Source organism: Artemia sp. Qi Xiang Cuo, chromosome 2 (assembly GCF_049724085.1).
Source record: "Artemia sp. Qi Xiang Cuo chromosome 2, ASM4972408v1, whole genome shotgun sequence".
Classification (NCBI taxonomy): Eukaryota; Metazoa; Arthropoda; class Branchiopoda; order Anostraca; family Artemiidae; genus Artemia; species Artemia sp. Qi Xiang Cuo.
Window position 1 is genome coordinate 35,245,615 of NC_142795.1, and position 15,067 is coordinate 35,260,681.

General features: G+C 36.5%; 2 protein-coding genes across 3 annotated transcripts in view; both read right to left on the bottom strand.

The window, feature by feature from the left end:
* bdg (sodium-dependent transporter bedraggled) overlaps positions 1 to 5,555 on the bottom strand; it is a 194,357-nt gene extending 188,802 nt beyond the window's left edge. For both annotated transcript variants that reach the window (XM_089100627.1, XM_089100621.1), the window contains exon 1: positions 5,459 to 5,555. The gene's annotated coding sequence lies outside the window, so the exon portion shown is untranslated. The remainder of the gene's footprint in view (positions 1 to 5,458) is intronic.
* Positions 5,556 to 10,747: 5,192 nt separating this feature from the next.
* Positions 10,748 to 15,067, bottom strand: part of LOC148955176 (vitellogenin-1-like) — a 346,909-nt gene continuing 342,589 nt past the window's right edge. The window contains exons 18-19 of the mRNA XM_089100639.1: positions 13,238 to 13,440; positions 10,748 to 11,094 (exon numbers count right to left, since the gene is read on the bottom strand). Of these exons, the coding sequence (XP_088956765.1) occupies positions 10,864 to 11,094; positions 13,238 to 13,440 (434 nt within the window). The 3' untranslated portion in view covers positions 10,748 to 10,863. The remainder of the gene's footprint in view (positions 11,095 to 13,237; positions 13,441 to 15,067) is intronic.

Consider the following 15,067-nt stretch of genomic DNA (forward strand, 5'->3'; position numbering starts at 1 on the left):
ATTTTGAAAAAAAAACTATCTCAAAGTTCTGATAGGATGGGTTTGAGGAAAAAGGGCGAGGAGGGTGGGGGGGGGGGGCTAGGTGCCCTCCAGTCTCTTTTGACTCTTAGAAAGTGAACTAGAACTTTCAGTTTCCAATAAAATGAGCCCTCTTTGAGGTTAATACGAGCATCCCTTCCATAAAAACAATATATGCCCCCAGGGCATAGCTTACAACGCCCGCCCACGGGCCCTGGGGGGTTGTGTCGACACCGGAATTTTTGTTATATGATCTTTAAACTCTTTTTAACAAAATAGCTATCTTAAAATTTTTATTGGATGCATTTCGGAAAATAGGGTTTGGGGGGGGGGAAGCTGGTTACCCTCCAATCTCTTTTGACGCTTAAAGAGTGAACTAGAACTTTCAATTTCCAATCGAATGAGCCCTCTCTGAAGTTTATACGAACATTCCTTCCATAAGAACCATTTAAGCCCCCAGGACATAACTTATAACCCTTGCCCCTGAAGACTGTGGAAGGAGTGTCCTGCTCAAACATATAATTTCCAGAACTTTCAACTGCGTTGAACAAAATAGTTATACCAAAATTTTGATTGGATGTGTTTGGGGAAATGGTGAGTGAGCGTGGAAGGGGTGTCAGTTGCCTTAGAATCGCTTTTGACTATTAAAATGGAACTAGCCATTTAAATTTCCAATCGAATGAGGACTTTCTGAAGTTTCTACGGCAACTCTGTCTATACAAAACCTTATATGCCCCCAGGGCACAACTCACAACCCTTGCCCTGAGGGATGTGGGAGAGTTGTCATCCTCAAAGACCTAACAAAGACTTAATAAAAAACTTAAAACTACGTTTAATAAAATGGCTGTCTCAAAATTTTGATTGGATGTGTTTGGGGAATCGATGGGCGTGAGAGGGGGGGGGGTGGTAAGCTGCCCTCAAATCACTTTCGACTATTAAAAAGGGCACTAGCCCTTTGAATTTTCAATCGAATAAGCCTTTTTTTGAAGTTTCTACGACAATGCCTTCTATAAAAACCTTATATGCCCCCAGGGTATAACTTAAAACCCTTGCTTTGAGGGTTGTGGGGGAGTGTCCTCCTCAAAAACATATTTTCTATCTTGAAATCAACTACGCTGAACAAAACAGCTATCTCAAAATTTTGATTGGATGTGTTTGGGGGAATGATGGGCGCGGGGGGAGGGGGAAGGGCTAGTCGTCCTCCAATCACTTTGAACTATTAAAAAGGGCACTGTCCCTTTGAATTTCCAATCGAATGAGCCTTTTTTTAACTTTCTACGACAACGCCTTCTATAAAAACCTTATATGCCCCAGGGCATAACTTAAAACCCTTGCCCTGAGGGTTGTGGGGGAGCGTCCCCCTTAGAAACATATTTTCTATCTGGAAATAAACTATGCTGAATAAAATAGCTATCTCAAAATTTTTATTGGATGTGTTTGGGGAAATGATGGGGGTGGGGGGGGGCTAGTTACCCTCCAATCACTTTCGACTATTAAAAAGGGCACTAGAACTCTCGATTTCCAATCAAAGGAGCCCCCTTTGAAGTTTCTACACGACCCCTTCCATATGAAGTGCCTCTGGGAAAAAAAATAATAAATAATAAAACATTGGAGCCGTATGGCCTTTACTATAGGCAACGCTACAGAGTTGCCTCTGAAATACGACATCAAATATAGGTTTCACTACCTACATCTCATCAACATTTCCATAAGATATATGAAAATTTGTAACATAACTAAAGAATAAGAGAGGTATTTCATCACCGACATCTTTGAGAATGGGCTCATAAAAAATACATCATTTTCATGAAAATGACAATAAATAAATGATGTTTCTTACTTAGGCATTTTTTTAAAAGAGTTTTTCAGTATTCGCTGACTAGGAGGCATGAAAGGGGGGAATCTAAACCTCCAAAGGAATTTTGACCATGGAGATAATGACTGTTGCTTTAATATACATTCCAGCCTTCCCACTCCAGAAGGTGCCACTTGGCACTTTATGATGGAGTTATTAAAATGAGCTTACAAGAGGCATGTAAAGAGAGCAGTCGCCTTTACATGAGCCATTAAAGATCTTGGTACTTGTTTGGTAGCCGATAAACACACGAAAAGTGAAGTTTCGTTAATGCTAGTGAAATAAAACAAAATAGGATGAAAATATAACAGTTTATGATAAAATTTGGGCTATATATTTGCACATTAGGGGGGGGGGTAAAGCATAGCATATATTAAATATGTAACCTAACCAAGGTACCTTTTTTTGCCCTTTTAACCCTAAAAAACTAAAGTTGAAATAGTTTCCACAGAGTGAGCAATACCTCACTAGTCAGCGGAAACCCGGTTTTGAATAGCATCTTTAACATTGTATATGCGTTTCTCCTCGCGTGTTTATCGGCTACTAAACAAGTACCAAGATCTCTTATATGAGCATAAAAGAATTAGAAAAGAATAATGAGGGGCATGCTTAACATGCAAAAAGTGATCTTGGCAATCACTGCAGCATTCATATCAGGTTAATCCATAAAATTAATGAGTTGATGACAAAATCAATGAGAAATCGATTAGCTACATTAGAATTTGTATTTCCGGGCATCTTTACCCTAAGAATTGATATTTCATGGCAAAAATGACAGAAAGTGCCTGTTTGCTGTGGTTTTTCAAGAATGCCGGGGAGGGGACTTAAACCTTCTATTTAGGGTTTTAGACGATGAACAATTGATTTGCTATCTTTGACTTTTCATCTTCCAGCATTTTGACTCTCTTTGGGCAAAATTGGGAAAAACAAAGAAGAAAGAGAAGACATAGCAGTGCTCCCCATGCAAAATAGTGGTTTACCCTGGAGTTCACGGGGGGGGGGCTGCAATTCTTCTGTGTAGTTTTAACCATGGCAATCCAAATGATATACCTTTAACTTCGGTCCGAAACTATCTTCAAAGTGTTTTAGGCTCATTTTTGAAATTCATATGAATGTGTTTTCACAATAAACTTCTACTACAAAAATTAATCGAAAAAGCAGTTATCATTCCTGAATCAGATAAAATTCCCAATTTTTTTCAGGAGACGGTTTATTTTCAAAACTTTTTTTTAAACTTTTGGTTACTATGGGCCGTGGCCTGCTCTTTACTAAGTTGGAGAAGCTATTGCTGCATCCATGATGAACAAGTTATGCGAACTTCAGGAGAAACGTGAGCGTATTGTAACATTTTAAATAGAGCTTTGAGGAAAGACTTAGTTCTCCATGGTTGACAACTATATGTGCTCCTCTTTCCTATATCCCTAAAACTACGATCAGGAGGACTCCCTGAATCGAAGGTCACAAAATATGAGAGGAAGGCTCTTTCGAATGTAACAACTCTGGTTCTGGTTTCCCTTTTCACGAGTTAGAAGTGATTGGGAGTAGGGTGTAAAAGGTAAAACGACTCTTTCTTGCTTTCTTGATCCAGGGTACCCTAGTGACAAAAGAGGATGGTACCACCGGATGAGAGCTGCTCTTCTAAAGGATTCAGTTTAAGAAAGAAGGGTACTGTTCTATTATCTGTATAACACGCGCGAAGTGAAGTTTGATTAATGGTAATGAAATAAACAAAATAGTTTAAAAATTTAATAGCTTGTGAACAAAATTAGGCTATACATTTGCACATTAGGGGGGGGGGGTAAAGCATAGCATGTATTAAATACGAAACCTAACCTAGGTTACCTCCCCCCTAAACCCCAAAAAACAAAAGTTCAAATATTATAAACACAGTGATAAATCACTGTTTGCAATTCTCAGCATAGGAAATCTCCAAAACCTGTTTGAATAGTTTCTTTAGCATCTTATCTGTACAAATGCCTCGCGTGTTATACAGATAATAGAACAGTGCCCACAAACGGTGGTACCATTTGATTCCTTATTCTATGATATTTAACAATATAATAGTCGCATTTCTGACAATGCACCCCCCCCCCCCCAAACTGTCCCAGACATGATCCTAGGCGTTTCTTCGTTGTTTACTATTTCGTGAAGGGTAATATCTTCCCTATGAAACGGGTTGCTGCATTCTTGATGCATGAAAACCCCTCTGTCTCAGTGCTTTCTGGTGGAATTTTGGAAAAATTAAATGAATAATTGTAAAAATTAAATCATTTAAAAATGATTGAAAAGTGTGAATAAAAATGGAAGAAAACATGATAGTCTGACTAATAGAAACATGATGTATATTATAAGGTAAAGTCTCATTGTTTTAATGTTTTCTTTTGATTTTGCATATATCCAAAGGCTGAGTCTGGACCATTACAGGGAGGGGGGATTGCATTGTGACAAACGCGACTATAATATTGTAAAATACCATAAATAAGTAATCAAATGGTATTGCTCTTTTGGTTTTGGTTTACTTTTGGTGTACTACTCTTCACGGGGTTACTATCTGAAAATATCAGCAAGGAGGACATCTGTTTAGCAAAAGAACATTCGTTATTTTTGGTATATCTAATAAGTCAATTTTTAAATTGGCTGCGCTACTTTCATTTTGAAATATCTTTAACAAAGGATGAAGAGATCTAAGTGCCTTGAAGGTTGGGCAGGGGTACAAATCACCTTTGACAATTTCCTTGTCCTTTACAAAATTGTGGGAAGAAATAAAGATTCGACTTAAAAAATGTGTTCTGCTAGTTTAGTTCATGTGTTTCTAGTGCGAGACTTATGTGCAGTATACTCTGCTCTTCATAGCCCTGGATACCATTTCTAAACATTCCACTACAAACACCTTGTTCTAATGAGCAAAATCTTATTTACATAATTTTACAATGTTGAAAATTGTTACTACTAGCCTATTTACTGTTCAGTTGGGGAATCTGGTTGTGTAAGCATTTTGTACTGGTTAAACACAAAAAAAAGAGAACAAATCCAGAGGCGTCATTTGCTGGAGAGGGGCAAACGCCCCCGGACCCAAGTTTGCCTTTCCCCCAGCTGATATTCAGTATCTTCAAAAATCTTGTCAAAACTAAGATAGGCCTACACAATTCAAACATCCACAGAAACAGATCAGTTTACTTTAGTATACTTTTGTCTTTATGGTAAAATATGGCTTATTTTTCATTTGCTCATTTTGACTTGGGAGGTTCCAACTTTGACTCTCTCCCCAGGAAATTCGATGAAATCACGCCCCTGAACAGATACCATTTTCTTAAAGGGAGGAGGACAGATGTTAAAAAGGAGAACGTCTGGCGACCTAGTTCTTTCAGAAGAATCACACCCAGTGGTATCCCAGGATGTAGGCTAACACAGAAAGTCGAAGTCGCCTTAAGTATAACCGCCCTTCTCCCCCTTAATGTCTGGATATGGTCCTAGGTTATATTCAAAGGTTTCCAAAAAATTTCAAGTTAAAAATAGCGACAAGGTCCTTAAAGAATTTTGCCAAAATTCTCTGTGGGTGTGAACTTAGCATTAGTTCATAAGTACCTTATTAGAATTTTGAGAGTATTCCTTAAATTACGCATAAAAACTTATCAGCTGATTTAAAAAAGACCTTCAACAACAGTGATAAGACTGGTTAAATCCTAGACAATCAGCTATCGCCCGCTACCCGGTACTACTGTACTTTCATACTAAAATGGCAGTTCTGAATGACGTCAATATCCTCTTGAATATTCAGTTATTTTAAACAGAGAACTGATACAAAAAGCAGTAACTTAATGTTACGTTGGTAGCAGTGCTTTGCCTCGGAATCCTCGACGAGATTTGCATTATTTAATATTTGCCGATCAAAGGACATAATTGTAACTCAATATTTTCTTAAAGTTGGAATTTTGTGTGTTTGGTCTGGAGAAGGGGTGATATTAGAAAAGCCGGCTCTAAATAGAGCCTGAACGATGTTCACTTCAATTTTTTTATGGCTATTTTGCCTCAAAATAGAATCCGAGGCCTAAATCAGTAGTGCCTTAAAGAAAAATGTTAAACACGAGAACTATTTCTAAACCCGAGATGACATGTGTGTCAGGTAAGTATGCAGGCATTTCTTTTGGCCTATATGCTACATAAGAAAATAAAAACATGAAAGGTGCCTTGTACACAAAAAAAGAAACTTCCAGAATTTTGGGACAGGTATAGCCCCCTGGAGCACCCACCTGATGCATGTATGAAGCGGATTCAGGAGTAATTCCAAGTTCAACTGTACCTAAATTCAATGTTCCTGGGGACTATCTCAACAGTTTTTTTTCTGTAAATCCAAAGTTTGTTTTCGCTTTGACTAAACAAAGGAAAAAGATCCTTCCGAGTTTCTAGATTATTGGTTTTCATTATTCATTAGTTATGATGCATAGTTTCAACGGAATATGCATAGTTTCTAAACTATTATATACTTATTACTATTATATAAACTTATACATTTTTTAGATGTTATGACGGTTCGATGTTATGACGTTTCGTGCTTATGACAATTCGTCGAAATGGTAGCACCCTGTTTCAACTATTGGTTCTAGAGACATCTACAGTATATTGTGTTAGTTTAATCAGTTTTTGGAGACGAAAATAGTGGCACTAATTGGAATGGGGTCAGGGGCGCATTTAACCCCTCCCCCTAGGTTTCTAGAAATACCTTTTGGTTCTTATCGGTTATATAATAAACACTTGAGAATTTCGATCACGAATGATGCGAACATGTCACAAGAAACTGGTCAAGCAACTTCTTCATGCCAGATAATTAGGTTTGGCTGGGTTGGAAAATAAATTGTAGCCATAATTTACTTAAATATTTAGTTGGTGCTTTGGCTAGGTCAGAATAGGTTTGATTAGACTACGTATTTAAAATATGCACTGCTTTATCCCCCCCCCCCCTTAATGTGCAAATATATAGCCCAAATTTGTTTCTAAACTATTATATTTTCATCAAATGTTGTTTTATTTCAATAGCATTAACCAAACATCACTTTTCGAGTGTTATTATGTAACCAATAAGTACCTATCTTTTTTGTATTTTCTTTGAAAAATATTTTTATGGTGTTTTTCTTAAAAAATAAAAAAATTGCCCCCCTCCCTAGATTTTTTAAAGTACACTCACATTTTCGTGAAATGGTGCCACTGGGCGAAAAAGTAGAAACACTAGGTAAATCAGTCAAACTATGCAAAAAATCCTAATTTTCCCCCTTTTGACAGTTTTTGCTCAGGAGCCGGTGTTTACCCCAAGAAAATACCTCCCCCCACGCAAAATTCCCTCCCCCCCCCCGCAGCTGGTTGATCTCCAATTACTTTTAACTTATAAAAAAGGACCAGAACTCTCAATATCTGATAGAAAGAGCATCCTCTGACGTTTCTACGACTATGAGGCGGAGGTGGGATGAGGAAGGGCCAGTCCCACTCCTATGCGGAATAAATTCTGCTAATTTTGGGGTTGAATCTTACTCTTTACTTTCGTAATTAGAGCAAAGACCAGAAATATTCCCGGAAATCAAGAGGGATTAAATATAAGTCTCACATTTTTGATACTTTTTATAGTTTTTTTTTCGTACCCCCCCCCCTCCCCCCCCCCCGCCTGAAAAAATAACACCCGAAACAAAAGTCATGAATACGGCCCTGGGGATTATGCATCAATTTCTACTTTCACCTTCCCCTCGTTTCTTCCTGAGAACTAATTCTGTTCTTATAAGAAGGCTCAATGAGAGTTGGGATGCACCAGTAAAATGCAAGAGTAAAATGCACCCTTTGAGGTATCTCCCTCCCTCCCTAACTACAAAACAATTAGAGAATCCCATTGTGCAGGTTTAAAGCCCGTATATGCACATGTTTGGGATTTTAAAACCACCAGGAATTTACCTATGACAGTGACATTTGTCTAGACCTTAAAAATATTTCGGTTAGTTAGGGTCTGCAACTTACGGGGGCTAATAGTCAATAGTGGGGTCACTTTATTACGAAAATAAGCTTTCTGAGCTGGTCTTTTTACTTAACACTGTGATTCTGCAAATCCTTTGCTGATATAACTTCAACTCAACAGAAAAACAGTTGAGGTAGAATTTTCATTTAGATGGTAAATTCACTCAGGACTATGGTTACTTCGAAACCTTGTTTAATCTCAGACAAGTTGTCGAAAAGGCTAAATAAGTATGTTTTTCAGAATATGACAGCCAGTAGTTCCTTGTCAAAAATTTTAACAATTTACTTCTTTAAAACTAACCCTTCTTTCCCTCGCTCTATAGCCCCTAAAATTTCGGTTGGCACTATGAAAGTATTGGAAGTTGCAATTTCAAGTGATTTAAAATGGAATGATGGTTTCAGCAGTAGCTGCAATCTAATAAATTATTAATGATATCATACAACGAGCAAATACAACAGTCTCCCTCTTTAAACTCCGTATTTAGCTTAAACGTCCTACATCACACTGTTTGGGAATTCACCTCTCAGCTATACGCCCATTTCTTAACTAAGCTTGAAGTGTAACCAGGGGCGTAACTTGCTATGGGACAGGGGGGGCAGCTGCCTCTCCCAGACATCGGTTTGCCCCACCCCCCTTCCCCGGACTCTAGTTTCCCCCCCCCCAGCTGAAATTTAGTTTCTTTAAAAATCTTGTCAAAACTAAGATAAGTCTGTAAAAATCAAGCATCCACAGGAACAGGTCAGTTTTCTTTGATATAACCTTACCTTTATAGTACTATGTGGGTAATTTTTCAGTTTTCACTGTCATTTTCACTTAATTTGAAAAATTGGCCCCAACTTTGTCCCCCCCCCCAGGACTTTGACGAAATTACGCCACTGAGTGTAACCCAGTATTTTCAATGAATTGTCGAATAGAAAAGAGGCGGTTCAAAAAAGATGCCTAAGAGTTATCTTCGATCATGGCAAAGTACATTATATTTTCCTTCTTCGCAGAGCCAATTTGGTAACCCTTGACGAAAGTAGAACCGAAATTGCCGTGTGTTTTGCAGACATTGCTCTCTATAGCCCCCAAACAAATTCACTTTTCCATAAATACCCCCCCCTCCTCAATAGACCTCGCCTCTCTCGTTCTATCTCAACATAAATCCCCGTTTTTACCCCTATAAAATTTTCGACACGATGAGTAGAGAAACTTTTCTTCCCATTATGATCGAAAAGTGAAATAAGTGAATCCACCTCCCACTCTTTGTTTTTTAACTTTTCACTGATTACATCTATTATTTTCATCATAACTCTTTTTTTTTAACAATTTACTGGATAAAATCTATCTTATTAATTTTTGTAAGCTTTTTGTCTGCTACATTTAATTTTCTATTATCTTTATATGTTCATTTCATGTGCAACACATTTAGTTTTGACTTTTTTTCAAGTTTTTTTTTTATTGTTTCTTTGGTGTTTTTACTGGACATAAAAACCGAATTTGCGTTTCATAGAGCTTTTGAAGCTCTTTTGGAAATAGAATATTATTATCTTTATGCCTAATTTATTTAGTAAAAAAGGAAGCTACGGAATGGGTTTGATCTGTTTACCAGCAAGAATGTCTTACATTGAAATTAACTTCTTTGTGAGCCTTCACGACATAGTAATTGTTCTAAGAATTAACAAACCCGAAGAATTAAATTAATTTTTTTTATAAACCACAGAAGATTGATACTATTTAGCTATAAAGTAAGCTTAGTTATGTCCCCATACATTTTTGCTTTACATGAACTGGCTAGTCCATAAAGAGGCGGAAAATATCCAAACCAACCCCATATACATTGTCAGAATCACAGTTTATATAATTAGCAGTATGATCATTCTCTATCTCACCCATTATAAAAACCCGGACCGGGGTGCGAGTGCTCCGGACAACGTTTTTGCAGATATATACATAGGCGAAGTCAGATTAGCGGGGCTTCAGGGTATTCTGTTTCCGTCTGTTTACATCAAAGTGCATTTAAACAAACGGAAACAGACTAACCCGCATTCCCGCTAATGCAGAAATAAGTGGGAGGAGCTTTTTGTTCACGAAGACAAGAAATGATCTGCGATAAGCTTACTGGGTATATTCTGTCTACTGTGGTCAGAATCAAGCCCTCTCAGACCAACACGCAGAATCATCTGATAGATTGGAACTGGTAACAGATGGCGTTGACTTACCATTGACGAGAACACAAATTATTGTCACAAAAATGCTTTAATATATTCCTTTAATAATTCCACCAAACTAAATAGCTTAGACTGTAGCAAACCGGAAAAAATAATGAACAATTATTCATACAGAAATTGATTAGTTATCATTAGGAATTTGAATTTAGCGTAATCTTTTCTTGGGCTATTTTTAGCTTAACTGTTTCCAGAAAAGGCGATTGCACCAAGGGAAATGGTGTTTGTGGTTAGCATTTTGGTGATAAATTGGTTGATAATGTTAGATTCCACTTAAGTGTTGAAAAAAAAACAAAGACATGTAAATTTAGCTCAACGCGAGGAACATTAGCGATCAATAGATTCGGTAAGTAGAAACAAAGAAGCAAGACATCAGACACATTAAGACAGAAAACCTTGCCACAGCTATATCTTTCATGTATAGTAATGGCAGCGTTTTAAAAAAAGGAGGAAATTCCATATTTTTCTGAAGAAATGGACAAGATGTTAGCTTGTCAATTTAAAAAGGGTTTGTTGTCATGCTCCAATTAATGAAAGTTGAAAACAAATGCTGCAGCTAAAATAAAAGAATGGTTACCGAGATCCCCTAAGAAAACAAAATAGAGCCACAAAATTCAGAGTAATTTTATCCTTGAGTACAAGACAACTCTGCAATTTTAATGAATGAAACAATGCATCGCTGTTATTTATTCATCCAATCAAAAGTAAAAGTAACTGACGCCATTGCTACGTAATAATACAAGACAGATAAAATCATGCATGATGGAACTGTTACGAAAATTAAAACACTAACATCTGTCACTTCCAGTTATATTCTCGTACACGAAGGAGCTGAAGTCTGATCTGGCCAGTGTCCCAGTACTGACATCGATATCACTGCTGTACTTAAGAAAATATTTTTCGTTATTCCAGTTACCACATGCCGTAAACGAAAATGACCCGGTTTCGTCGTCGCTGTTTTTTTCCAATTGGAAATTGGAAAACCAATCAAATACGATACCTTTGTTTACAAAATTCGCCTGAAATAAAAGAGAAATATAAGTGAGAACCTTATACTACACTAGACAGGCAACTTTCTGTCCATCGTCAAATGTATAAAATAGACAAAAAGTACTGGTACTGCTGACGTGGATAGAATAAGGTATAGTGAGCATCGAAAAATAGTCGTACTCATCTTTCTAAGAGATAATATAAGATTAAGGACGATTTCCCGCTTTCCTAATTTCCTCACAAGGAGGAATATGTTTCCCCTCTTCAGAGAAATGGGCTCTGAGCACGTTTTGCAAACTTTTCAATAGATTTTACATTAAAAATCAAGATCATCTTACTAAAAAAATCCTGGATGTAAGGTCATTCAATAGGTAAGAAATCCCCGAGGAGGCAGACATGGCACAATTAAGTCAGTTTGAAATCAGCCAAACAACATTCCATTCAGAAGACTGTAAGTGATGAAACAGTTCGTGGTAACGAACTGTAAGTAAGGAGCGACCGGGCTCAATAGTAACCGAAACTCTAAAAAATGGAATTTTGATACCAATAGATACATCAAAGAATCAAATTTTTATGCTGATTTCAAATATATAAGTTTCCTCAAGTTTAGTTTTACCCATCAAAAGTTATGCGCATGAGGAAATTGGCCCTTTTTTCGAAAAAAAAATCGAAAAAGAGGGGGAAATACCTCCTAAAAGTCATAGAACTTTAATGAAAATCACACCATCGAATCAGCGTGTCAGAGAATCGTACTGTATAAGTTTCAAGCTCTTATCTGCAAGAATGTGGAATTTTGTATTTTTCAAACAGTTCGTGGTAACGAACTGTAAGTAAGGAGCGACCCGTCTCAATAGTAACCGAAACTCTAAAAAAAAGGATGATAACAGATACATCGTATCAGAGAACCCTACTATAGAAGTTTTACGCTCACATCTGCAAAAATGTGGAATTTTTTATTTTTTGCCAGAAGAAAGATCACAGATGCGTGTTTATTTGTTGTTGTTTTTTTCCCCCAGGGGTGATCATATTGATCTAGTAGTCCTAGAATATCTTGAGACTGCTCATTCGAACGGAAATTAAAAGCTCTAGTGCCCTTTTTAAGTGACCAAAAAATTGGAGTGCAACTTGGTACCCTCCCACGCTCATTCTTTTCCAGGAGTCACCCAATCAAAATTTTGAGATATCCAGTCTGTTCACCATAGTCGAAAATTTAATAAATGTGTCTTTGAGGATAACTTAATGCCTCACAGTTCCCGGGGAAGGGGTGCAAGTTATGAACTTTGCCCATTGTTTACATATAATATTGGTTAATGGGAAATATACAGACGTTTTCAGGAGCAATTTTTTTCTGATGGGGGGGGGAGCTCGGAGAAGGGGATTACGGGGGAGGATATTTCCTTGGGGGAAGTGACATTTCTATGAAGAGGGCACAGGATTTCCCAGCATTATTTAAAAAACGATCAGAAATTAAATAAAAAAACAAGTTTTTTCAACTGAAAGTAAGGAGCAACATTAAAACTTAAAACGAACAGAAATTATTACGTATATGAGGGGGTTTGCCTTCTAGTGAATACCTCGCTCTTCATGCTTTATGCTCTCTATGCTTTCAAAAGAGCTATCTATTCTAATAAACCGGCCTTTGTGATTCAGGTGTTTGTGATTCGGACAAAATCCGAACCTTAGCGTAATGAGCGAGGTATTGAATAGGGCGCGAATTCCCTAATATACGTAATAAAAAAATACGTATATAGAAGTTTGTTACGTAAGTTAATCCATAAGTTACTTCAAAACAAAATTTCGAGAAACCCATTTAACCAAAAATAAGTAAAATTAGTATGCAAATTTCGTTTCAGTTATGCATGTAAGGTGACTCAAAATCAAAGCTGCATTAGTTCAAAATGTTCAGAAATTAAATAATAAAAAAAGTTTTTTTAGCTGAAAGTAAGGAGCGACATTAAAACTTAAAACGAACAGAAATTATTCCCTATATGAAAGGGGCTGTCCTCTCCTCAACGCCTCGCTCTTTACGCTAAAGTTTGACTCTGTCACACAACTTTATTTTTTAAAACAATAAAAAACATTACGGAGGGCAGATACAGCCATTACGAGTGAGTACATCCTCTCTAAAACAAATCAATATATTCTAGATAGTAATCAGCATCAAATAATCACCTTAAAACTATTGTCTGCTTCTTTCCTCAGGGATAAATGCATTTCTAAGCTTGGGAGAAGCTTGTCAGTTTCAATGGTCAATGAAGTAAAGCAAGATTGACGTCTTGGAAAATACCAAAAGTAGTGGTGCAAGTGCTCTAAGTAGATCAAGTAACGTCCAAATATATCGCCAGCATCATTAAAAGAACCTGGACTTTGCAGTTCTAAAAAAAGAAATAAAAGAGAAGAGAATCATAGCAATTAAGTACCTCCACTTTTAATTTTTATTATTAACATTTTTATCTATACTTTTCAAAACTAATAACCGCGTTTATGCACCACCAACACTTACAAACCAAAAAAGAAAAAAAAAAAAAAAAAAATAAAAAACTTCAATTTATCAGTTGATCCTTAAATTTTGAGCACTTAAAACTTAAAATATTTAATTTTATGAATTCTGCAACCAATTACCCATATCCAGCATCAGTACAGCCGGTTTGCAGGGTAACATTCCATAATAGGGAACCCCTTCCACAGTGGCATGAAAATTACGAAAACTCATCCAAATTACTTTATTTCGCTCCATAATTCCTCTATTTACCTTGAATTAATTAAAAAAATTAAGTTTTTTTGAGGATAGAAAAGAGCGAAGTTGAAACTTAGGACAAACAAAAATTATTACTTCACAGCCTATCTAATATATATCGATAACACTAGTGCAAATAAAGCAATTGGTGATATTTCTCTATGTTTTTAGGATTATAGAGAACTAGCGCTTTACTGAAAACGAAAAAGCCAAGTTTAAAAAACAAGAACATTGATTTAAAAGTCAAAAGTGAGTACATAGCCTCACAACAACAAACTAATCTAATACTTTTCATAGGAGCTGTAATATCAGTCACTTTCAGTATACAATTAAATTACCTTAAAAACTCAGGCATAAACATAAATATTATCTTCAGAAGTGTAAAAACATTAGACAGCATACAAAGGTAATGGATTGCTTTATCAGGTAACATCTTGGTCTCACCTAGTACTAGCCGAAATGAAGAGCAAATAAACTACAACATGAACTATGGAAATCCGGTTATTTTACACAACGGAGAATTTTAAGTTATGATACAAATTCTTAAGTGAATCTGTAGTCCTAATGCTATCAATACTTATTCACTTCGGACTTGTCTGCACAATAATCATAAAGTATCCTTTTGAGATCCAAAACGACAATAAGTCATTGGACGGAGCTCATTGTACATACGAAAATTAAGCAACAATCCTAAAATGCTTTATTTTTATACTGTTAAAAGTGTCCTTAAATGGTTTACTTTTACTGTACCAAAACTACTATACTGTTTTGTGTTTTCAGTAAAGCGCTGTTTATGTACTATTATATACTAACAAATAATATTTAAGATCTCTTATCAAAACAATTGCAAAATTTAGTAAAAACCTCCCTCCTTTTAAACACCAAAAAACCTTAGACATGCAGGTGTAGAATAGCCATAAAAAAAGTTGGAATGTAACCTGACAACTAAAAGAATATCACAGGAAAAAAAAATGCAAATAGGTTTTTAGGACTATGATTCCTCTATAGGCTATACATTAAAAATAGTTTTATCCTGTCTTTTGAATATTAAAATTAAGTAATAATTTGAATAAGTAACTATATAAATATAAGTAATCCTTCTTTTAAAATGCAGCTTCGAGTGGTTCCAGAAACACATGACTACACTTATCCACTCCCTAAGTGGCAAGGTGTTGGGATCAGGGACGTAATTTGCTATGGAAAAAAAGGGGCAACTGCCCCTCCCAGGCCTCAGTCTCCCCCCAAGACCTCAGTTTGCTCCCATC